General features: G+C 34.8%; 1 protein-coding gene and 1 long non-coding RNA gene across 2 annotated transcripts; one reads left to right on the forward strand and one right to left on the reverse strand.

Moving 5' to 3' along the window:
* Nucleotides 1-360: 360 nt before the first annotated feature.
* On the reverse strand, nucleotides 361-1176 carry LOC145280175 (uncharacterized). Its single transcript, XM_080131938.1, has one exon. The coding sequence runs from the start codon at nucleotides 1174-1176 to the stop codon at nucleotides 361-363; it is 816 nt and encodes a 271-aa protein (XP_079988064.1).
* A 2146-nt stretch (nucleotides 1177-3322) lies between these two features.
* On the forward strand, nucleotides 3323-20163 carry LOC145279584 (uncharacterized). Its single transcript, XR_013868400.1, has 2 exons — nucleotides 3323-3440; nucleotides 10886-20163. It is a non-coding gene; the product is annotated as an uncharacterized LOC145279584 (long non-coding RNA).
* The last annotated feature ends 5541 nt before the right edge of the window (nucleotides 20164-25704 follow it).

Here is a 25704-nt window from a genome sequence, read left to right on the forward strand (position 1 = left end):
TCACTTTAATGTCTGTCATGTCGTTCGTGAGTGTTTGGTTGTGCATGTGGACAGACAGACCGTAGTGTGAAAGGAAGTCAGCCCCTATGATGGCCATCCTGACGTTGGCTTGTACAAATTTCCAGACAAAATTACGACGAAGTCCTAGGTGTAAGGTAAGTTCTTTAGTGCCGTATGTCTGGATTTGTGAGCCGTTTGCTGCTTGTAACTTAAACGTCGATGGAGCTGGTCTTTGTCCGGGTCGTGGTGGGATAACGCTTATCTCAGCACCGGTATCCACTAGGAAGGAATAACCACTGTTGCGGTCCTTAATGTAAAACAAGCTACCTCTTTGTCTCCCTCCAGCCACAGTCGTCGCTATTACTGGCTGGGATTGGCGTTTCCCTGTAGCCTGTAATTACAGGGGCTGTTGCACTTTCTGGCGTTGTTGCCAAATTTGTAGTGGTAAAAGCAAATACCACCCAGGGGTTGGCTGTAAGGGGACCTCTCTCTACTACGACTCCCACGGCGTCTGCTTCGGGATTGTGGACGACCACTTGGCTCCTGGCTTTGAGTTTGAAAAGTCTTTAGCATGGCTTTCAATTCGGCCATCACAGCTTTTAACTGCTGCAGCTCGCTGTGTTGGTTGCTAGGAGTGGCGAGTGCATTGACTGTTCGTGGGCTGCTGGTAGATTCTAGTATTCGGTCAGTTGAGCTTGCTAACATGTCGATGGGGTTGGTGTCTACCATTGGAGCCAGGATTTGCGTCGCACTTGAGGGAAGTTTGTCCAGCCACAATTGTCGCAGTATATTCTCGGATATCGTATTTCGTCCGAGCTGTGACTTCATGTGTCGCAGTAGTTGTGACAGTGTCCTGTCGTCAAGGCTGATGTTGTTGAATAGGTCCCATAGCATGGCTTCTTCGGAGCGACCCATTCTTTGGATTATTGCGTCTTTCAGAGCATCATAGGGGTTGACTGACGGGACGTCGTCCAATAGGTCGGTGACTTCGTCTACCACCTCTGGGGGCAAGGCTTCCACCACGCTGGTGAATTTGTTTTTCTGTGAGGTTATTCCTCTCACCGAGAATAATGCCTGTAATTGAGTGAACCAGTGTTTCACATTGCTTGAGTTGAAGGGAGGTAGACGGTAATTCGCAGAAACTTCAGGAACATCGTTTATATCCACGCTGGTCATAGTGAAAGCTGAGGGTGAAGGATGAAAGAATTTTTTTTTTTTTAGGTGTAACACGTGTTTTGTGTTTGGAAAATGCGGTTCACAAAACGTAGAGACTATCTACTTGTTCAAAACACTTTTTTTCTTTTTTTTTTTGTCAGTGTATAGAGAAATATGTGTGTGTTTTTTTTTTTGTTTTGTTTTTGTAATTCACATGGTCTTACATGAAAAGCGTTTCGAAGAAAAAAAAGGGTAGAGAAATTTGTTTTCTTTTTTTTTTGTGTGTGTGTGTGTTTCATGGGGTTTAAAGTTTGTTGAGAAAAAGAAATGGACAAATTGTTCGTTTTGGTTTGTTTTTGTGTCTGTTTTTTTTTGTATTTTTCTGACTCGTGGGTAGATAGAGCGGAGAAAAAAAGTAAAAAAAAAGGATTGTACGTTTGTTACGCACACGCAGAGAAAAACTGAGAAATGTTCGTTTGTTCTTTTGTTTTCGTGTTAATTACCACACGGGCAGGAAAAAAGAAAAATGGCGGCTTCTTTTTGGTTTGTATAAAGCTACCACGTGGGTAGATAAAACAAAAGACGCATAATTCGAAAAGAAACGAGAAATATTCGTGTTTGTTTGTACAAAATTAATTACTCTGTTCCATACGACAAAGCATGCATCGTCGGGTCACCAAATGTTGAGAGGGGGTTGCAGATGGATGTTGTGCTCCCCATTAAATACGTGTTCATAAACGACAAACTTGTCGCATGCAGTGAGACTGAATAACTAAAACTAACAAACAGAGATAAGTTTAAAGAGATGTTTTATTTCACGCGTGCGCCAGTGAGAATAAAAATGTTATTGTGTACGTGTGTGCGTGTGTGTGCGTTGAGGAGTGGAATTCAGTCCGCGTACGTATGCGTGTCTGACGGTAGAGCTAATGTCTCTTGAAGGAAAAGGCTGGAAAAGTGTTCATTTGCTAAAACTCTTACCGGGTTGATGTTGACCGTTTCGTTACGAGGCTGATTCCCAGAAGGAGCGAGAGAGAAGAGAGAATTATCCGGCCGTCCCCTTTTATATCTCTCCCAAGGGCAGATAACCAGGTCGCTTTTTGCGACACCTATTAGCTGATTGGTGCAGTTATCGCTGGAAAGGAGCAGATAACTGCTACAGTTGTGAAGGGTCAAGGAGGATGGAAAGACAGAGGTGAGAGTACTGACCAAATCTCCACTGGAAGTGCGCAGTTCAAATCTAGTACCTTGGGGAGGTATTTTGTCACACACCTCCAAGAAACACCAATGACTGATGCCAATGAGAAATCAGTGACAACGACTGTTGCGATAATATGCAATCATCTGCACAAGTGGTCAAGAGGTGGAGTACACTGGAAATCTGGGGAGACTTGCTGTCATTTGATCTCCAGGGAACACCACAGGTTACTGCCAGTAAGCGATCACTGATGATGACCTGTGAGACAACTAATATGCTACACATTTTGATGAAAAACATGAGGGAAAAATGGACATAGAAGAACAGAGAATCAAAACTTTGAATATAATTTCTGTATTTAAAGTAATAGTTATTTAAATATTTCAACATATAATCTTGTGGGGAAAATCCAGCTTCCCAATAAGGGGCACTCTGGATAGGAACAAAAATAATCTCAGTCATGAAAGATTTCTCCTCCACCGACCGAGGACAGAAAAGGTAAAGTGTAGCATCAAAACAGATACTACACTGATCTTGTTCGGGAGGCCAAAAATATTTGTTTAATGTTTCTTTAATTGTTTGTTCACTAAATTCATAATTCAGTTTTATCAGTATTAAATTGTATATTGCTTTAAAATTACTTAATTTTACATAGATAATATTTATATTTTATATTGAATAAAGTTCAGTTTCAATATTAATCGAACTGTGTTCCTTTTTCTTTTTTTAAAAATGTTTTATTGCTCTTTTTCAAATAGCCCTCGTCGCCCTCATATAGTACTGACAGTCTGAAAAATCTTGCCTGCAAGGCCTTCTTACTCTCGGTCGCCGTGGGGAAACCCTTCATATCAATAAAAGATGACGTCCTTCACTCCTTTTCTAAATTAAAAAAAAATAAATAAATATTGAGATAAATAAAATTATATTTTTTCCTCTGTTTATACAAAAATTTGTCTTTGATTTTTTTTTTTTTTTTTAATTTTTAATTTACTGCGAGCCTGCTTTTCCGGTTGCCATCTTGAATATATATGTGCTCACCCTGTGAGTGTGAACTCAAACAAATACGTAATGCAGAAGCAATTTATAAAACGTAAGTATTACTTGCATTTATTTGGCCAAGAAATACTGTATTCGATTTAATTGCTGTTATTTCACATTTTAAAAAAAAAATTACAAATAAATAAACATTACGACGTTTAACGGTCTCTAGAAGTCCTGATCAAAATTTATCATAAAAAATAGTAATGTCAAGCAATATTGTTTGCGGATCAACAGTTTGGGGCGTGGTTCACATAAGGAAGGAGGGTTTACAATCCAAAAAAGCATGCCATGTGTCGGTGTCCATAGTAGTATAATAGATATAATAAAATAAATAAATAAGTAGGTATGACACTAATTGTCGACACCCATAACAAAAAAATACGGTATCCCTCTGCAGTGCACTTATTGATCCGTGCTGAAATGATAATGTTATTATTTAAAAGGCCATTCTTAACAGGGTGAGGCAAGGGTGTTTTGTACCTATTCTGTACTTTAACCTTACAATTGAATAAAAAACATATCATAAAACTTTAATTAAACTTGGAAATACGATTAAAAAAATAGCGCGGATCAGTTTTAGCACCAAAAATACAAGTAAAAACTAGTAAAATGAAATTGGTTCATCGTAATTTTTACTCTGTATTGAAGATGAAGGATCAGGGTTTAAATCGCATATAAACATTCTTTATTTTACACTGAATAAAACGGACGAAATTTGACTTGAACGTCACAAAATAACCAAAAGATTACAAAATCAGAAATTAACAATGGCGTTTCAGATATACAAAATGCAGGTCTTATAAAACATTAAAAATATAGGAAAAAAACTTAGTACAAATATGTATTACATCTTTTAAAATTTTTTTAGTTCAATCATTATTCAATGACAGTAAAAGTCTTACCTTTGGTTTGAAATATTATGAAAAAGACATATAGATATGTATATCCAGAAAATTTTCTTATTTTAGCAAACAACACCTCAAACAATTAACTTACTGTTTGATATAGGACCCGTTGACAGATAGAATTTTCTTTATTAATAATTTTCATTATCGCAATTTGTTGCCCCCAAAAAGTAATATTTCAATTATTTTTATTAAATTCCTCTTTATTCTAGGAAATATCAATTTAATTCCTAAAACTTGGCTTTTTTTATATAGATCTTAACTAAATTCTTCGCCCAGCCATAAGATATGCTTAAATATGATATTTCAATTCATGCAGATTACATATTTATTATACTGACAATTATCTATCGATTATTATATTGAAGCTAATATATAGTAATGAGATCAAAACTAATATATATATATATATATATAGAGAGAGAGAGAGAGAGAAATAAAAAGGAACAAACTCTGTTATGTGTTCATTAACATTTCGTCTTTATTTTGAGACTTCCTCGAAATAAAGACGAAACGTTGATGAACACATAATACAGTTTATTCCTTTTTATTTCTCTATTTTGTCAGAATACTATTTCCATTATTTTCATCAAATATATATATATATATATATATATATATATATATATAATCTTGGAAGTTTTTAATCTTTAAAACTACACAAAAAAATTTTATCATTCGTTAGAAAACTATATAGTCAGTAAGTCATTCAATCACCTGCAATTACTACATCACTTTGCTCTCTCAAATTCACTATAGTACCAGTAATAATTTATTTTTTAAGGGATCATCAGTTGTTTACCATGAAACACTGTTTTGAGGATTATATATATATATATATATATATATATATATATATATGTAGATGACTTGAATGCCATTAGCTAGAATCGAAACCAAAACATACAACTTGACACTCTCATTCCTTATCCTCTGAGTCACGCTCACACACACACACATATATTTACCTGTCATCCCTTTTCAAAAATATGGAATCACTCGATTCCCCTGGGGGATGAATAAACATCTTTCTGGGGGTTATATTCAGGCTGAAAAGAGGGGTGGGGAACATACCTTTTCTATCAGCTGGTCTTTATTGACTGTTGGTTCGGCAGAAGCTGCAGAGAGATTTCTTGAGGAACAACAATTGACACTTGGATTATTATTTGCAACTTTTATTGCCGACGTCCCCCACTCCCTCGTTTCTGGGGGTGTATGTCTCTTTTAGTTTCACATCTTGCAATGTGTCTGCTCTCCGCTCAACTAACCTCTGACTCCCTAATTCTCTATTGATTCTATATTGAACCCATCTGTTTTCTAACTCTTTACATATATATAAAAACTATCTTTTCTTAAATCTCTGACAACTAGACTGCTAATTAGCAGCACAAAAAACAATCACTTCATCTTTGTCACATAATTTATTTATGTTAGTGGTGAAAACAAAAATTCCTAACTTGTTTCTAAAATTCCATTTTACCAAGTAAACATTCCTAGTACATGTTTTTGCTGGTAAAACATCAAAACTTTAAAAACAATAGGATTAAAAAAATTATCATAAAAGAATTCAGGAGAATTAACCTTAAAGTTGAAATTACCACACAAACATAAAAATAGTCCACTTCCTAGATGTTCCACTAAACCTAAAAAGGGAACTTATGAACCCTATGAGAAAGAAAATAGTAATCCACCCCCTCTTGAATTGTCCTAGAGCTATCATTAAACATATCCCCAAATCCATTAGTACAAGAATTAGTTCAAACTCCTCATTCAAAGAAATTTTCGATAAAGATTTTTACAAGGCCCTAGTAAACAGTGGATATAAAGAAACTAAGTGAAAATATATAGAGCCCTCAAGTACAAGACCCACATCTAGAAAAACCCGTAAAAGAAAAATCATTTGGTTTACACTTCCCCCTTCAATCAAATGGTTAAAACCAACCTTGGGAGAAAATTCATAAATCTTATTAAACTAACTTCCCCCCCCCCTCCAACAACATCGTCTACAAAATATTGAACAAAGACACTATTAAATTAAGCTATAATTGCAGAAATAATTTGCTTTTCTCTCAAACTCTTTTAACAATTTTTACCCGTAACAAAAATATCAAAATAAATTCAGCTTATATGGGTGTGTGTTGCTTGTGGTCCATTGTGTAACTCTGGTACTGTAGAAATGGGATTACATCTAGCACAACTTAATCCAAGCAATAAAAGAACAAAATTATCAATTAACCTAAACATAAACTATAAATGTTAACTCTTCATTATCCCTGAAACCAATAGTTATTTTTCCATTATAATAAAACACTTCTAAAAAATTTCTAAAACCACTAACCTTAATCTTTATATATCTTTTATATCCCATAACTATAAAGTAGTGTCCAAATCTAAACGATGAAGGATGCATGATGTTACATGATGTAAACTTTAAGACTAACTCCAAATGCTTGTTTTCATCTACTCCAGGTTATTATGTAACATTAATATATATATATATATATATATATATATATATATATTTGCATATGTATACATGCATACATTGATGCATCAAGATCCATGCATTACTATTTATGCATAAATAATCAATATAAATTTCAGTAAAGTATTATCATAGTTCATTATTATCAATACTGTAGCAAATAACCTGACATAATTCCCAATTGCCATCTATTTTTAATATTCATTATAGCTGTCATAACAAATGATTATATCTAATCATAAAAGATTTAGTAATGATATACATTTTGGGTTTTCAATTTTTATTATAACAAAATTGTTAAAACTATGAAAAGCACGTTTATAGATATACAAATAAATAAATAAATATAAAACTAATGAATGTAATGGTAAATAATATTGAAGGTGGTTTAGGTTAACAGGTATGATAGAGCGAGAGAAAACAAACAAGAAATAGTTTAAAACTATCACTATTAAACAAATTATAAGTTCCCTTCCTTTTTCTTTTCTCTTCCTTTTTTTCTTTTCTCTTCCCCTTTTTCTTTTTCTCTTCTTTCCTTCTCCTTTATCTCCTCCTCTTTCCTCTTCTCACATCCTTCTTTGTATCTTCCTCTCTCTCCTTCTTCCTTATGTCTCTTACTTTTTCTTTTTCTTCTTCCTCCCTTAATGGATCCTTATGATTTCAACAGAGGTGTAGCAAAAATGGATAGTGAAATCCGATTTAAATCTAAATCTTTTCCCAAGAAGATACCAAAATACTAATAAAAAGTCACACCAACCTCTTCACTTAACTAATATACACTAGTTCATTTATATTTTAAGACAGGCAACAAGTATACAGGTAACATTAAAAGGTTATTTTTTTCTTTTTAGATAATTGTTATTTTATCATTTTGCATGAAAAGAGCTATGTAAAAGATGCTAAAAACTGTTTGAATCATGCAAATACCATCAGTAGTTCAAAAGTTATGGGAATTTTTAGTGCCAAAATTTATGCTTTCCCATGGACATTTTTCTTTAGAAAAAGTGGGCTAAATTACGAACCTCAACATTTCAAGAAATTTGGTAATTTTGCCATCATTTATTTATTTTTCAAGCTATTCTTATGAAACTTGGCACTCTTATGTAAAATTGTGTGCTCTTTCTGATGTATCTCTTTACCATAAGCCATGAATTATAAATTAAGATGTACAAATTACAATTTTTTTTAAACTGGTGCATGGTATCATATCTTACAGTGGGTGTCTATTCATGAACAAAACTAAGTATTATAGTAGTATTTAAATATAGTTTTATTGGAAGCAGGCATTTTCCTGCCTCCCCACCAAAGGAGAGCTTAATCTGGGGTGTAGCCATTGAATACCTAAATAGCATTCATGGCTGGTATTTACTACTCCTTTCAAAGAAAATAAAAATTGAGTAGATATGAATTAATCTCAGAAATAAATCAAAGAAAATTTTTCATATAGATTTTGGATTTCTGTAAAAAATGGAAATTGCTATAGTCAACCAGAACTTATGCATTTTGGGACCAGTCCAATTTTCAATTTTGTAAATCCTCTCTATCTGGTCCAAAATATACCTCTATTTTCTGAGATACAACCATAAATCGTACTCTACATGAATCCTTGATGTAGCTTTCACAGTACCAGTATACCAGGGGTCCTGCTAAGCAACAACTAAATATTCACCAGTTTATTGTAATTTTTGTCATTTCTATTCTGTTATTTTACTGAAAATTCAACTATATAAACAAAGAAATAAAATGGTAATTTTTTTACCTTGTTTCCACCTTAACATTTAAAATGATTACTTTTATAAGTTTTAGGGTATGCTGAAAACGAATATCGCATTTAAATTTTCTACAAATAAGTAGTTTTCCAGACTAAGCAATGTCATTTCTTATGTTATTGCTGGTGCCCATCTTGGTATGCGAGCGTGCAAACCTAACCCCGAGAAACTATGCGCAAATGCGGGTACCAGGATCGCCACCAGCAATAACATAAGAAATAACATTGCTTAATATCTGGAAAGCTACTTATTTGCGGAAAATTGAAATGCGATATTCGTTTTCAGCATACCCAAAAATCTTACACAGTAGTCACTTTAAAGAAAAATGTTAAGGTGGAAACATAATAAAAATTTACAAAATGCATCACAATGAAATTCTTTATCAGACCACCTAATTATTATTATTATTATTATTATTATTATTATTTAGATATCCTCATTTAAAAAAACGAGTTTGTTTTACAGATTCAAAAAATGGTCTTGAGAATGAGTTAAAAATAAATTCAAGTTTCATTATATATTTTATTTAATTGTTAGGTGAAAGTGCAGAATAGTTAACAAAACACCTTTCCTTCCCCATATTAAGAATGGGTTTCTAAATAATAACGTTATTATTTCAGCATGGTAGCATAAGTACATAAGTACCCTTTATTTGTTATATATTTGTTTTTTGTGTTTTATTTTTTTTACCACTAAAAAACAATTCTACCTTAAGTGCAAGTAAGAAGTTATAAATACAATGATAACAGAAATGCATGTACTTAGTACATTTTGTTGTTTTTTAACACTATTGTTTAGAAATCAAATTTGAAAAACTTGAAAATAATTTTTTTAAATTGACAAACTCAGAATAAAAAAATGAAATAATTTTTTTTATTTTTAAGAGAATACAAACAAAACTCTTTAATGTGCTGACTTTAGTCAACTGAGTGCTGGTCAGCACATTAGTGCATAGCGAGCTGTTTTCCCTTTTAAGCAGATTCGAATTTTTATAAAAGACTGCATTTTAAAGAAATTTCCTCACAATTAATAATTATCAAATATTTACATATTATACATGAAAATAATTCTGAAACTATTATCTATATGAAAATGGATGATATATGCTGATTTATCTTATCAATTTTGAAATATTCTTTGTTAACTTTGCTCGGTTGTAACTTTGCTTTCTGTGGTCATAAAAATATAAATCAAAGTCCAGTAGAGATGAACTTCTATGTTTATATAGCCTGTAAAATTTCAGCCATATCTAATCAAATTTGATCCCACGCATGTGTATCCAAATGCAAGGTATAAAATGTAAACATTGAAAAAAACAGTTTCTCTTTTTGTTGTCATTTTTTTCATTTTTAACTTGGAGCATAAAAATATTGAACGCATAAAAGAAAAATAAATTAACATCATTGGAATGTTTATTTTATTCTCTTTCCATCAATGTAATTCTTTTAAAAATTGACCCACAAATAAAAAAGATATGACTTGTTGAAGCACATTAGGTATGTAATATTGCCGATGTCCACAGAAATACAGCATATGGTTGTAATGCTAATACATGTGTGCAGATAAAATCTCTCTATTATTTTGTTGTCTCAAACTTGACTTCTTAAACACCAACCCGACTTATCTTATTCTCTCACCCCAACACAGAAAAAAATCAATACTCACTTAATCTTGTTTTATACATAGTGAAACCTCACCCTTTTTTACTTCTTCCTAACATCTTTTTTACTGTAAGATAATTTTTGATTTTCATTATTGACTTCACTTTCATATAAACATGATTGCCTGAAGAGGTTTCTAGTTACTAAATACTAGATGACCAAAACACGCTCATGACTGTGTAGCAACACATTACTACTTATGTAAAAACAAATTGAAAAGATACCTTGCTCTACTTTGGTATTGGGCACTCTTGTATTAACCTCGTTATATTTCACTGGTTACCTTACCTCTAGAAAATAACTTCTGACGTTCAAAAGTCAACTAGTGTCCGTATGAAGCATATGGGATAAGTGGTGACATTCTACTCCTCAAGTGGATTTTATGCCTTGATGAGTGGTTATAATTTAAAGTAAAAAGTCTAATACTTGTAAGCTTATCTTTTTCAAGAAACAAATGCTGGAAACTTTTTTTGTAAATTTTTATTACAATTCTAATTATGCTTAAAATATTAAAATCGTTATGAAACTTGTAATTTATAAATCATATTTGTAAAATATCTTTTTTAGTTAATATATAATTTATTATAATATATAAGTTAATATATAATACATTTAATATATTGTTTTACTCATCTAAGTTAAATTTTAGGTTTATTTTTTTTTTTTATTTACAGAAATTGGAAATTTTATATTTCTGAAATCATTGAATCAGCATGACCATTGATTTCTCCTTCAAGAATATGCATTCAAACGCAAACCAAAAGGAACATAATTGCCACATAATTTTCTAAAAACATGGTCCCCCCCTTGCCAAACGTTTTCAAAAAAAAAAAAAAACACTGGTCTAGCTACAACCACTATCAACAATTTTATCCATTCTCTATCTGCTTGAATCCAAATGCAGATTTCATAAACAAAGCTTATTTCCTAGAAATTCTCACCTGTAAAACTATTACACTGCCCTACTAACTATAATATTGTCATTTTTAAGTTCAATGCGAACAAGTTCACGTTGATCCATCTTTTTAAATAATCAAATTATATCAAAATTTCCACCACTAATGATTACTACACTGTTTTCACGATGACAACTATACAATCATTAACCCTTATCCTCAAGTTGCCTTCAGACCTTGATAAGTGCTGACTCTCTTACAAAAAAACCTACTGAATATTTATTCTTGCAAAGTACTGAAATTCTGATCAATCGTTATCAATTATGACTGTGTTGTTTCAATATACACTCATTTACTCTTGAATGGCTTTTGAGCATTAATAAATGGTGACACTTTAGTAAAAGTAGGTCTGATTTTATTTCGTAAAGATAAATAGAGATAGAAAGAGTTGAAAAGGGGAAAAAAACAAAGGGAAATAACTTTGTAGTGGGAGGCAAATCTAAAGCACATTGCTATTCAAATAAACAATACTGCTTCACATATGAAATCATTGATTGATGCCAGTGTTATTTCATTGTCCACCTGATACTCATTCAATCATTATCCTCAAGTTGCGTTTGGAGCGTAGTAAAATCTTAACATATTTCTTTTGTATTTACAAGGCATTCTCATTTATCAAGAGAGATGAACAGCAAGAAAATAAATTTTAAAGAAAAGTTATCAAAGGGAAATAATTTTGTAGTGGAAGGCTACCCCAATTGATGCCAATGTTATTCATCGACCAACTAACACTCATTCAACCGTTATGTTGGAGTTGCCTTTGAACCTTGATGACACTTTAATAAAAATAAAAAAGAGTTAATCTTATAAAAACTCAAATTTTTTCTTGAGTTCTATTTACAGTAAATTCCCATTTATCAAGAAATGTAAACATATCATAGAAGAAAAACTTCATAATTTTTTAAGGAAATCACTTCAGACAAGGCAAGAAGCTATTTGATATAAATAGCCAAACAAATCTACTTCAAGTTCAAAAACTTCCAATGTTAAGTGTTAGATGGAACAGATCCTGACTCAGAAAACAGCAATTTTTCCCTCTTTGTCAGAAACATCACTCATGGAATGTGAGGACTAAAGAACAAAATAAGGGAAGCAAGAATTATGCGGCTGTTGAAATCCACACTTTCTAGTGAGTCATGTCCACTGAAAATTCTCAAAAGAAATTTTTTTTTTTTTTTTTTACAATTTCTCAAGTTAGTTTCAGCATGTTGATAATGGAAAAACATATTAATCTTATTAGCATAGGGAAAAGGATAAAATTCACGACTTATAAGGCATGGATATCAAGGCTGATGACAGTAAACCCAAGATCCACTTTCTACTCTCCTTAAATTAGATTATTTACTTACTTAGCCTTCTAACTTGAACAATAAGTTCATACATAGATAGATGCATCGTTAGCATTCAGCTTGGATCATTTTAGTAAAAGTAAAAAGTTTTATTCCCATTTACTAAGAAATATGAAAATATGCCATAGAAGAAAAACTTGATAAATGGGAACAGTTTAGTTAAAATAAGGTCTTATCATTTCTAAGAAACAAATCCTGGAGATTTTCCCTTGTAACAGAATCATTTAATGTTTACAACTTTTCTCTTTCTCACTCTCTCTGTCGTGTGCAGCACAGAGTTAAAGTATACAGTGACACCTGTTCTTTCTAAAGGTTTTATTCTTTGAGATTTTTATTCAAAACTTCTAATTATTACTCTGAATTATGTGTAAATATTCTGAATTCAAACTAATTAAAAAACAAAAATATCAAAAAAATCTTTGTGATATATGTACTGTTCATGGAACAAAATTATGTTCCAAACATCACACAAATCGATTAAATCATACTTTTTAAAACTAAGAAAATCAAATTGATCTGTCAACATCTACCGTCCAGTGATACTCATGAAGTTGGCTTGAACTCACTCAGCATCTAATGGAAATAAACGGAATAGGTTGGTTAAGTGTTCTTCAATTTTTAACAAATGCACTGTTTTTAATATGAATCTATGAAGACTATAGTATTATGAATTGGAAAAAATAAAAAAATAATTTCAGTCACATAGGTTAGGGTTGGGTTAGGTACATGTTTGTAGTTATTGTATTTCCTATTCACCATTATAATGTTTTGTAGCGGTTAAACGTTTCACAATTGGCTGCTCCAGGTTATTTCCATCAGTGGCTGAGCACACCCGAGAAACTTTGTGAAAACTGCGGGTGGGTAAATGCAAAAGTACCATCAAATTTTATGATGAAGCAAAAATAGTGTGTATTGATCCATCATATTTAACAAACGAATCAACTCAATTCGAACTACTGAGATTTAAAAATCAGTCCTGTAACAACATGGAAACACACCGTAAAAGGAGAAAGAGTCACACATGCGAAGTGTGCAACAAACAATTCCCGTGCAGTTATCACCTAGAACTGCACCTGCGTGTGCACACCGGTGAACGTCCTCATGTGTGTGACATGTGCGAGATGGCATTTTCAGACAGCGTCAACCTGAAGCGACACCAACAAATCCACACTGGAGAAAAACCCTTTTCTTGTGGCGTGTGTGGCTCTGATTTCTCACGGAAAGCGCATTTAATACGACATTTCAAAATACACACCGGAGAGAGGGTTTACACGTGTAAAATATGTGACGAGGAATTTCAAGAGAATCAAAGTCTGAAAGTGCACATGCAAGTTCATACGGGACTGAAACGTTATTCATGTCAAGTATGTAGCTTGACGTTTGCATACAAGTCTCGATTAGAAAAACATATCCAAATACATACAGGAGAGAAACCATATTCTTGTTTGATTTGTGCAGCAGAGTTTAGTCAGCATGCACATTTAAAAAGCCATACCAGAACACACACTGGAGAGAAACCTTATATTTGTCAAGTTTGCGACAGAGCATTTTCAGACAGTACTAATATGAGAAGACATATGAAAATACACGTCAAAAATGAACCTTAATATTGTGAAGTGTGTGGTTTAATATTTACAACTCAAACTGTTGAAGAAAAAAACAGTTAAAGTCAAGTAAAGTCTTCCTATGTTTTGTGCCTGTTTCTAGCAGTGGTGAGGACTTAGAATAATTCCTTCTGTTTTTTAAATTATTAAAAGGGCTTTCTATCATGAAATAATGTGAACACTATATTGTGAAGGGATTTATTGAAATTCAAAAATCAAATTATTGAAAATTATATGTGTGTAGTTCAATATTTACAACAACTCAAACTGTTGAAGAAAAAAATTGGTACTGGTGCATATTGTGAACCAGATATGTCTCAGTGTTTGTTCGGCTTTGGCTGGAACATGATGTCAACAGCTGGATTATGCCAAGCGTTGCTGATAAAATCATAATGTTACATAAAAGAAAACAGGTATAAAATGTAGAAACCAAAAGCAAAAAACGATCTACTATAATTTGGTGCTTTATGATTCTTTTTTTTTTTATATATAACTGTCAAGAAAAAATTAGAATAATCAAAAATTTATTTTTTGAGGTCAAATTTTAAGGAAATGTTTTAGAAAAGGTTCAAAGAAAATTTTTTGTTTTTATTATAAAAATCATTGTAATTCAATGCACCACATTGTGATTGGCTGATCGGCATGTTACATCAGACAACAGCTAAACCCAAGCTGTTACTTGGTATAATCTGACTTGACATGTTCCAATCAAAGCTGGGCAAACACGGAGATATGTCTGAATCACAATATGCACCTGTATCAAAAAGTCACTTATATTCAAGTAAAGTCTTCTTACATTTTGTGCCTCTTTCTAGTAGCAATAGTTCCTTCTGTTTTTTGTTGTTGTTTTTTTTTAACTTAAATGGACTGTAGGCCTTGATCAGTGCTTACACCTTAAAGTAAAGTCTTGTAAGCTTATCGTTCTCAAGATACAAATACGGGAGATTTTTTCTTGTACAGTTTTATTACAATTCTAATTTTGCTTAAAATATAAAAATCATTGTAAAATTTGTAATTTATATATTATATTGGTTTATTATAACTTATATTTGTAAAGTATCTTCTAAGTTAATACATAATTAATTTTAATAGATAAGTTAATACATATGTAATATATTGTTTTGTAGTGTTTAGTTTCTAGGTTCTGGAAAGTTAGAAGTATTTTAATTTAATTTATTTTTATCTATTCATATATGTATTTCCATATTCCCTGGTTGCTGTTTTTTTCTCCGCTTTCTCTTCTACCTTCCCTAGTTTTTCATTTTATTGTTGGCTCTTCTTTAGTGTTCCCCATTATTTAATAGTCACCTATAATTCTTTTTGAACTATTACCTACATATATACTACCCTTCCTATTTACCCTTATATGTTGTACCTACTTTTAATTACTATTTACCATTTTATCCTATTTCTTCATTCTCAATTCATATCTAAATATCATTAAGCCAGTTTTTTCTATATTTGCATTTTGTATAATTTTCTTCTGATGAAAAGCATTTAGCTTCGAAATGCCATGGTCTGAACAGGTTTTTTCTAAATTTTCTCCTTAATGTTTCCTTATTGTTCAGGTGATATAATAAAGTTGTATATAATTTTTATTCCTCATCTTTGATTTTAATATATATATATATATATATATATATATATATATATATATATATATAATTAAATAATAATTATTTATTTATAACTTCAGACACTAGTGTTACATGCTTACGCAATCATCAATGTAGGGTAACAATTCCTGTCGTTCATGAGATTTGAATCCAGCCACAAAGCCCATTTACCGAGTCTCTACCTTAGAACCACCAAACAGTTGTCACAGGAATGAAGGGAATTAAAAACTATTAAATACCAAATTCGGGCAAGTACATTAGGTAATCTAGTGTTCGCACAATCAGAAATTGTTTCCAGGTTAAAAATATCCAAAGGTAAAAATATTGAATTTAACAAGATTGTTAATAGTGCTCAATAAAAGAGCAAGATTTTATTTGATGCAATTTAGGTACACAAAATTACTATTGGGTGCAATAGTAGAACTAATGTTTCGATCTAAATAAATCACATCATGCAACTCTTGTATCTGATTTTTATTGAGGCAAGTCTTTGAATGAAAGAATTTTTTTTTAATTTTAGAATTTTTATTGTGGGTGTTAAGAAGGTGTTCAGGGCATTAGGAGTGAGGGAAGGGGTGTAATCACCAGCTGCAAGACAGAAATGGGTGGCATTAGTTATTTTAATTTATATACATATATATATATAGAGAGAGAGATAGAGATTTTTCTGATGATCACATTTTAAAATATATATGGAAACAGGCTGAAGTTTCCTATTTTATTTCAAGAGACATGCCAGAAAAGAGCCTAAGTATGCAGATTAAAAATAGAAATAATTAATTAAAATTATTTCAGGCTTTTGTTTTTAAAGAACTATAACAACAAAAAAGAACATTGGAAAACAGTACAGATTCAGGACAAGATTACACCAATTTTGTGAAGATGTTAAAATTGCTACAAAAACATTGGAATTAATGGCTTGCAAATGCCGGACTTGACAAGTTACAGACATGTTGAGAGGTTGACATTCCTGATTAAAACTTTGATAGAAGAGTCTGTCTGAGGCCTTGCGGTTGACAGCACTTTTCCCAACCTCATCTCCAACCATGATTGAATGTCATTGTACGCCAAGGAGTCAATAATACATTTTTAATGAATGTCGAGCAGTGTATAAAGTGTTGTTGGGATTTAGTGATCTTGCCCAGTCTAAGAAGGCACTATTTGGAGATTTAGTGGTAGGGAGTACTTCGGACTAACTTGGTTAGGATTGTTGGAGGAGAAGACTGGCTTTCAGTGGAATTGGACACCAAACCTGAGTTATCTCAACAATTCAGTTTTATTTAACCTGGAGATTGGTTCATAATGCACTATGCCTTAATAGCATACACTTCAGAATTGGTTGGGATGACAATACTTCCACTGCTCCAAGCTGTGAATCGATAGTTGAGCTCTTCTACAGTCAGAATTTGGTGGTATGATTGTATGAGCTTTGTTTAGTACTTGTGGGTCCAGGCAAACTCTTATTGTGTTGTCACATTTGGTAACGTAAGTGAGAGAGCTTACCCAGTTTGTATGTTCTTCAATCCGGCGACTGACTCCTTGAGGTTCCATCTTGTCGAGTTTTGCTTTGATTTTTTTATGCATAGCTATTGGGGTCCTCCTCGGTGGATCTTTGTGGCATGGTACATTGGGGTTCACGAGCTTGTGAGTCCTCTGAAATTCACTAATACGATCGAATCTGTCAAGATAGATGTGCATTAAGTCAGCTACACTATTGATAGGTTGGTGCTGGGCTGAGAGAGCACAGTTCATTGTCACTACTCTAAAAGCTACTAATGTTAGTAGGCCTAATATGGCTGCTCCTGGTACATCGACCACATAGAATTGGGTATCGAGCCATAGAGAGCTTTTGTATTTGCACTTAATATTTGTTTATCTTGGTGTTGTTGCAGTCTGTTAGTAGGCATTGTGTTAAGGTGCAGGCATTGGGTTTCCAGCTTTGTCTATACTGGTGGGGTACATCTTGTGGAATATGTGGATAGGCAAGGTGTTTGCTTGTGCCCTGTATCTACATTCAGGTTGAAGGTATGTGCGTGGGTGGTCCATCAACTTGATGCTTAAATCAACAAATGCTTCATTTTGAGAGCCTTTCATATTTGCTGTTGGTTTCAATGAAGCTAAAGGTGAGTTTTTTCCATTGCTGTGTTTATGTTAGCCATGGCTTAGTCATTATGTTTGGCGATGCTGTTGACTTTCCTGCTAAGCTCCCATTGTGAGTGTCTCAATTGGTTACAATTGTTAGGCCAGGGTTTTCCTTGTCTCTTGGTCTTGTGCTTCCCCGAGATGCAGAGTGTAGCTCTATTTTGGCCTATTTTGTCATATGTTGCATGTGTCATTCTTGGTAGAGCAGTGTACTTTGCCAAAACTGTGACTGTGTCCACTGTGTTTTCAAGCCTATCCATGTTTTCTATCACTTCCTTACCATTGATATTTACCACAGTTTATTATGGCTGTGTGGTGATCCCTGTAGCTGGTGGAGCTGGCTGATATATACTGTCGATGCCTCATGTAAACATGCTAGTTTAACAGCCTCGTCGATTTTGTAACCCTTTGGTTTGTTCAATAGTATGAACATGCTGGCAATTAATAACTCAGGGTATTCATTTACTTTGTCAGCAGTGAAATCACATTTCTTAGCTAACATCTGTTAATGAAGATGTTTGTTGTTTCAGTTAGTTTTTGTTGATATGTGCTGAGTTTAAGTCTACAGTTGCAGGATCGAGCTGCTCCATGTAGGCAGTGAATATTATTTGTGGGTTTTTTGCAGTTGTCATCTGTCATCAACCAACTGTTGTATCGGTGTAGGCCTTCTTTGCCAGCTGCGAGAAGAATTAGTGGCACCCTGTCTTCGTGTTTTGTTGCTTTGATGGTGAAGTAAAGCTCTATATGTTGTTAAAATAGTTTGAATGACTCAGTAATGTTTGGCGAGCCCCAATCAAGACTAGGTACTTGTATTAACACTGAAGCCTTATCTGCCTGTTATTAGCCATTACATTATGAACGTCACGCCAGCGAGTGAGCGAGAATTTGTATAACATGGAAGGTTAAGAAAAAATAAACTGCTGTTCCTACTCACTGTTTTATTTGTGTACCATGATGTCGTCAGGTTTTTTATTGTATTATCTCACCGCTGCCACCATGTCATGTTCTCTGATGCATGAATGTGTATTAATAGATAATGATAACCCAAGCACATGTTAATTAAAATTGAGCTGTCATGATGTATATTTTATTGATAATGTGCATGCATGTTTGTACATATAAAAAAAACATTCTAGAAATCTGGCATGAAAGAGTAAGCAATAAGATTAAAAATCTGAAATTTTACATCCCCAACTGTAAGGAAAATTTTATAAAGGGCATGTTAAAATTTGAAAAATTGCAAGAGAATGAACTAGTAAGAAGCAAGGAATTTACGGCAATAACTGAACAAAAAATGAAAGACAAGTGGATTGAGAAGAAAATGGATGGTCTGTTCAGTAGAGATCTACCAGAGACAATGGACAAGAGAAAAACCTGGCGATGGTTGTCAAAATGTGACTTGAAGGTGGGGACAAAAGCTCTATGTGCTGAGCAGGAGCAAGTGCTCAGGACAAATTGTGTTAAGTATCACATGGATAAAACAGCTGAAAGTCCTTTATGTCAACCTCGTCTGTAGTTGTGAGAAGTTAGCTCAAAAAGAATACAAGAGACGGCATGACAATATTGTGAGAAATGTCTATTGGGATATATGCAAGAAAAGAGGATTAGAATGCCGTGAAAAATGGTACAAAATGGTGCAAGCATGTTCCAGAAAGGGTTGTGGAGAGTGATAACATGAAATTATTGTGCGATATGAATATCCAATGTTATGTGATTGAAACAAGGGGACCAGATTCAGTCTTGTTGGAAAACACAAGGCAATAATCATTGATATAGTAGTGCTTGTTACATGTGAATGTGGAGAAAAAAGAAAAGGAGAAGGTTGAAAAGGGAGATAAAAAGATTTTGGAAATTGAAGAAGGTAGAAGTTGTACCTATTGTAATGGGAACCTTAAGGAGTGTAGCAAAAGGATTTGACAAGTGGATTAAGAAAGTTGGGATCCATTGCAATGTTAGAATACTTCAAAAGACTGCCTTATTAGGAACTACCAGAATTTTGCGGAAAGTGCTGGTAGACTGAGAAAGCAAGATACTAATAGCCTGTGTTCATTTGTTATGATCCGCCTATCAGTATAAAATCGACAATAACAACAGCCAGGCACAAAATGTGATTAATAATAATAATAAATTGATTTTTGTTGATAAATAAAATTCGTTAATTCTTTGAGGGTACTACTACAATGAATTAATTTAAATTCTGATAACACAAGTAATTGTATTTATTTTATTTTTTTCATTAAATGAAATAAAAATAATTTTACTCATAATATCCATCACAAACAGTTCGATGTTGTTGAAATGGTTTATATTTAAATAGCCTCCTCTTTTATTTTCTGCTAACCTGTTTCTCCGCCCCACTCCTCCAACATAATCTTTTTGAAAGCAGACGAGTTATTTGAAAGTAGGTTGTCCAAACAAAAGGTAAGTATTACTTGAATTTAGTAGTTTTGGGAATGTCGTTTTTTGTACCGAGGTGCATCAGTATGTTTCCTTTTAAAGAAGGTATCTAAAATAAGTCTGCATCAAATAAAATTTATATAAATAAAAAAGGTTATTAGTGCAGTTTGCGAATTGCCAGAACCTGATGGAAAACGCCAGATTATGCAAATCTTACAAACGTTAGCAAAACAGCAAATAGCAAAGTTCATTGGATACGAATTGCAATTTAAAAAAAATTGGTAAGAAATAAATGTAAAGAAAAATAAATAAAAATGAATATGACGATCCTAATAGTGTTTTATTTTTATTTTTGGTAAATATTCAGATGACAGCAGTTGAGTGTGCCTTCACATAGCAAACTGCCTTTTCACATGGCATACAAATCTTTTGGCGCGGGAGAGGGGGTAATGTTGCGCCCCAAATTTAAATTTTGTTTTAAACAATTCTTTTCTTCGAATTTTAAATTATCCGCCAATGAAAAAAAAATTTTTTTTAATTTTGTTCTGAAAAAAAAAAGTGTTTCCGACATTACCCCCTCCCCCCGCCCTAAAAGATTTGTACGCCATGTGAAAAGGCAGTTTGCTACGTGAAGGCACACTCAACTACTGTCATTTATGTCACCACGCTTGTGCGTAGCATAAACAAGCTGTAAAATGACGGAAAGTAGTTTGTGGGTTCAGGGGTTAATACTATGCAAACAGTAAATTTGCCCCAGGTTTGATTATCAGATTCATTGTCAGCGACCTCGATTATTCCTAAAAAAAAAATTAGAGTGGTCGGTGTTCTGTTGTAACGTATCTGAATATTTACTAAAGTGAATTCGGTACTCTTGCATAATTTGACTTGATCTCCAAGCATGGAACGGGCGAGACCAGCAATCATCGGTTTAAGCCGAGTGTTGTTCAAATGTTGAAACGCTAAATCAACTTTTATTGATTTAATTTTTTTATTTTATTTTTATGTAATGTTTTTAGTATTTTTTTCAGTGATGTTAAGTGAGGGGAGAAGTTTTTTTTCTGATTATTTATTTTTTTAATTCATTGGCTGGCCGTTTGATTAGCCAATGAAAAAGTCGCTATCGAAATGGAAGCAGATGACTTTCGAATTGGAAGAAAGTGAATAAACAAAACAAAGCTAACAAACAAAGTTTTAGTGTATGTTGAAAACGAATATCGCATTTAAAATTCCCCCAAATAAGTATATGTTTGGCCATTAAGCAATGTACTTCTTTATGTCATAAATGGTGGTCATTGTTGTATCCACAAATGCACATATTTTTGGCAAAAAATGTGTGAGCTTGCAATTGTCAGCACTTGTAACAAAAAGAATTACATTGCTTAATATCTGGAAAACTACTTATTTGCTGGAAATTTAAATGTGATATTCATTTTCAGCATACGTTCCTAGTTTCAATGATTCAAGTAAAGTTATCTACATCACAGCCTACTACCATGATCCCTTCTCTGCACATACACTTGACCTCAGAGAATCACTGTTGAGTTCACTAAGTAATACTAGGGAGAAACGAAGAGGTTGTCAGTAATGTTAATATGACTCATAACAACAAGACGGCAGGGAAGACAGTAAATAAGCTGAATACTGTTAAACAACCACAGCAAAGAATGGTCAGGGTAACTCATAACCAAGTTTCCAATCAGCTGCTGTTGAATTGCAAACTCTTGAACAAGGAATGAGGATGGCTGAAGCAAATGACTGAAATGAAGATTGCAATGGAGTATTCAGATGACATCTTTCTACCATTTATGATGTGGAATTTAAAGCTGCCATGAAATATCTTAAACCAAGCAAAGCCTAGGCTTTCATTGGCATCAGTACTGAGATGATGCAGCACTTTGGTCCAAAGACACTTAAATGAGTTCTGGCACTTTATAACAGCTGCACTATCAAGTAACAAATCCTTAAGATCTGGCGACAGGCCAAAGTAACTGCCCTCAAGCCAGATAAAAACCCGATTCTGTCTACTAACCACCAATCTATAACCTTGCTCTTTGACCTGTTTAACATATATATAAATAACATACCAATATTCTGTTATGTCTGCAGGTTCATCTATGCAAACAACATGTGTCTTGCAACCTAATCAAGTGACTTCAAAGTTATTGAAGATCGATTAATGCAAGTGTTAATGCAGTTGTTTTCATGATGACAAATGGCATCTCAACCCGAATTTAGATAAAACTAAGGTGCGTTCATTCCTTCTTAAGAACCACCTAGCCCAAAGGATCCTCATCACCTTTCCTGGAAAACACCCTATACCCAACATCTCAGCTTCACACTCCACTTGATACTGTCATATGAAGCCCATGGCAGGAAGTTAATGTGTAACATCCCACTTCCAATTCTGGCTAACAGTTCTTGGAAAGCTGAGGCACAGATGCTACGTCTCAGCTTCAGTACTGTGCAACGCAACTGCACTATATGGTGCAGCAGCATAGCTTAATTCCACTCATGCTGCAAAGGTAGACATCAAGCTCAACAAGGCATGCAAAACGATTATCAGCAACCAGAAATCAATCAAGCTATCATTTGTCTACAAAATGTCTGGAGTCGCTCAGTTACAGATTTGTTGAGAGGCAGTAGCAAAAGCAAAGCATGACAAGCAGAATGATGACAATTGTCATCCCTTATATGGACACCAAGTATTGCCACAGCAACTACCATCCTGCAAGAACTTTGCAATCATCACAAGCATTGGACAAACAATACCAGCATCCTTCAACCTGTGTTGGTGGAATGTGTTAATGAAAGATGCCAACAAGCTCTTCTAGCACCCAAAGAAGATCTCCCAGCAAACATTTATCCCTCCAAAGTGGGTAATACTCAACTGGGGTCGAGCAAAGGTTGCTAAAAGTGGGACAACTTGCTGAAGTATACAGTATATACAGGACGCTTGGTGTACCTGCAGTGTTAGTGTGCAGAGTATCGCACACATCCTCACACTCTCTACTGAACCAGGTATGCTCCAATGGACCTTAGGCTCTGTAGCAGAATTAGCAATAACCGAAATGAGGAGAAATAGAGAGCTTACCTCGGATACGTCTGTTGTGTTTCGGCTTGAGCAGAAGAGAGAGTTCCAAGATTGCGTCCATGGGTTTTTATTAGCGTTTACCCCATGCAATTATCGTAGAATCTGTCTGCTCTCACGCGATTATGCAAATACATAATTCCCGGCCGCTATAAAGGCAGGTCACTGGAAAGCAGTCAGGGGGCGTCCTGCAGATTGTGTGTAGGTGGTTCTGGCGATTGGATTGTTCTTTGTGACGAACCACGTGTCTGCGAGAAGCGAGTTTTTTTTCTTTCTGTTTTTTTTTTGTCTTCTTCTTTCTCCACGGTTATTACAGACAAGAAATCCCTCTCTTCTAGAGGTGGGCGATACTGACTATTTCCTATCTGTGTTCCTCATTATTTTTTTTTTGTTTTGCCTATTACATTTTGCTTCAAGCTATTTTGGCACGACTATGGCGAAGGTACGGATAAGCAGTGATATTATCAAGCCGTTCTCTGGCGAGGGAGACGTTGTAGCGTGGCTGAAAAAGTGAGACTTGTTGCACAACTTCAGCAGGTGGATGATGTAGCAAGTCTGCTACCTTTATATCTGGAAGGTGATGCACTGGCCCTCTACATGGAAATGGAGGAGGACAATCAAAAGAAAATAGACCAGATTGAGGCCCGATTAAAGGAGGCATTTACCAACAACGCATTTGCAGCATACAGAAAAATAACTATGGTTAGATGGGTTGGTGAACGTGTGCATGTTTATGCCAACAAAATCAGGCAGTTGGTTGGATTGGCTGGATTCATAAGAGATAGCTTAGAGAGACTCACAAAATTTACTTTCGTCACTGGGTTTCCTGATGCCATCTCAATTGCTCTTCAATACATGCCAGACATTAAAGCCCTGATCATGGGGGAGTTAATGTCGAGAGCGAGAATTTTGACGACGACTGGGGAACAAAATCAGGACGTGGTTGCGGCCACACGCTCACCCAACAACAACTAGCCCCGAATATTCCTGTTAGTGTGACTTGTTTCAAATGCAATGTTAGAAGCCACATTGCAAAGGACTGCCAAAAACACGGAACACAGTGTTACTGTTGCGGTGAGAGTGGACACTGGGCTCGGAACTGCTTGGCAAACGAGCAAGGGGAGGACGCATAAGCACCAGTCTCCTTCCCCACCAAGATGCGAACACGAACATGTTGACGAGACACGATGTTTGGTGCTTATTGATACAGGATGCTCTAGGATGGAGAAAAACGAACGTGAATGTCAAAACAATTGGTGGAATGTCCCATGTGTGCTGTGGTGTTGGAGCGGTCTCTGTGTCCACTGATGAAGGTGTGTCTGCCAGAATCGATGTGTTGATGGTGTGTGGCAAACCGCTGGGGTTTGACTTACTTCTAGGGATTGACGCCATAAAACTCTGGGAGCTGTTGTTGTCAAGCCCACAGGATCAGTGCAGCTGGGCGGCAGGAAAAATATTAAATGCACAGCCATTTCTATTAATGAACCAGATTTCACTGCCACCTTTGACCATCAAAACCGTAGACTGCATTGTGGAAGTGGGATGAGGACCACCCCCCTGAAAGGCTGCACAATCGAGTGTCAGAATACCCAGTGCCGGCAAAAATCCGTGAAGAATACATGCAGGAGCTCCGCACTTGGATAGATAATGGTTGGCTCATGCCGTATCCAGAGGATAAATTGGGACCCCCCCACAGGCCTAATTCCCCTGATGGCTGTGATACAGCAGAACAAAGCCAAAGTGTGCCCGGTGACGGACTACCAAGAGCTAAATCATTACGTAGGTGCGTTTACGGCCAGTGCAGATGTTTGTGCAGCTAATTTGCGCGAATGGAGACTAAAAGCTGTTAACATGTCTCTACTGGACGTCAGGAGAGCATACCTACAAGTCCGGGTCCATGGGACACTGTGGCCATACCAGACTGTGGAAATCGATGGGAAAAAATATTGTCTGACCCATCTGGGGTTCGGTTTGAATGTGGCTCCTTTGATAATGAGAGCAATTGTTAGCGAAGTATTATCTCAGGAAGAAGTTGTAAGCCGCGCAGCATCTGCTTACATTGATGACATTTTTGTCAACGAAGACGTGGTGCCCGCGACCCATGTAAAAGAACACCTAGCACAATTCGGGTTGGAGTGCAAGAACCCGGAGCAGTTGAAAGACGGTGCACGGGTACTGGGATTGGCGGTCAGGATGGAATGCAGTGAACTGCAGTGGAAGCAAGGAATGCAATTCCAGAGGCACCTAGCATTGTTACACGACGAACAATGTTTTCCCTGTGTGGTTGACTTGTTGCCACTTTCCAATGTGTGGTTAGCTTCGTGTGGCTTGTGGAATACTC

This window comes from Euprymna scolopes, chromosome 7, assembly GCF_053919585.1.
Source record: "Euprymna scolopes isolate OS-2025 chromosome 7, ASM5391958v1, whole genome shotgun sequence".
Taxonomy (NCBI): domain Eukaryota; kingdom Metazoa; phylum Mollusca; class Cephalopoda; order Sepiida; family Sepiolidae; genus Euprymna; species Euprymna scolopes.

Bases quoted from the DNA above. Each gene is read 5' to 3' on its own strand.
- LOC145280175 (XM_080131938.1), bottom strand. From the start codon at position 1,176: ATGACCAGCGTGGATATAAACGATGTTCCTGAAGTTTCTGCGAATTAC.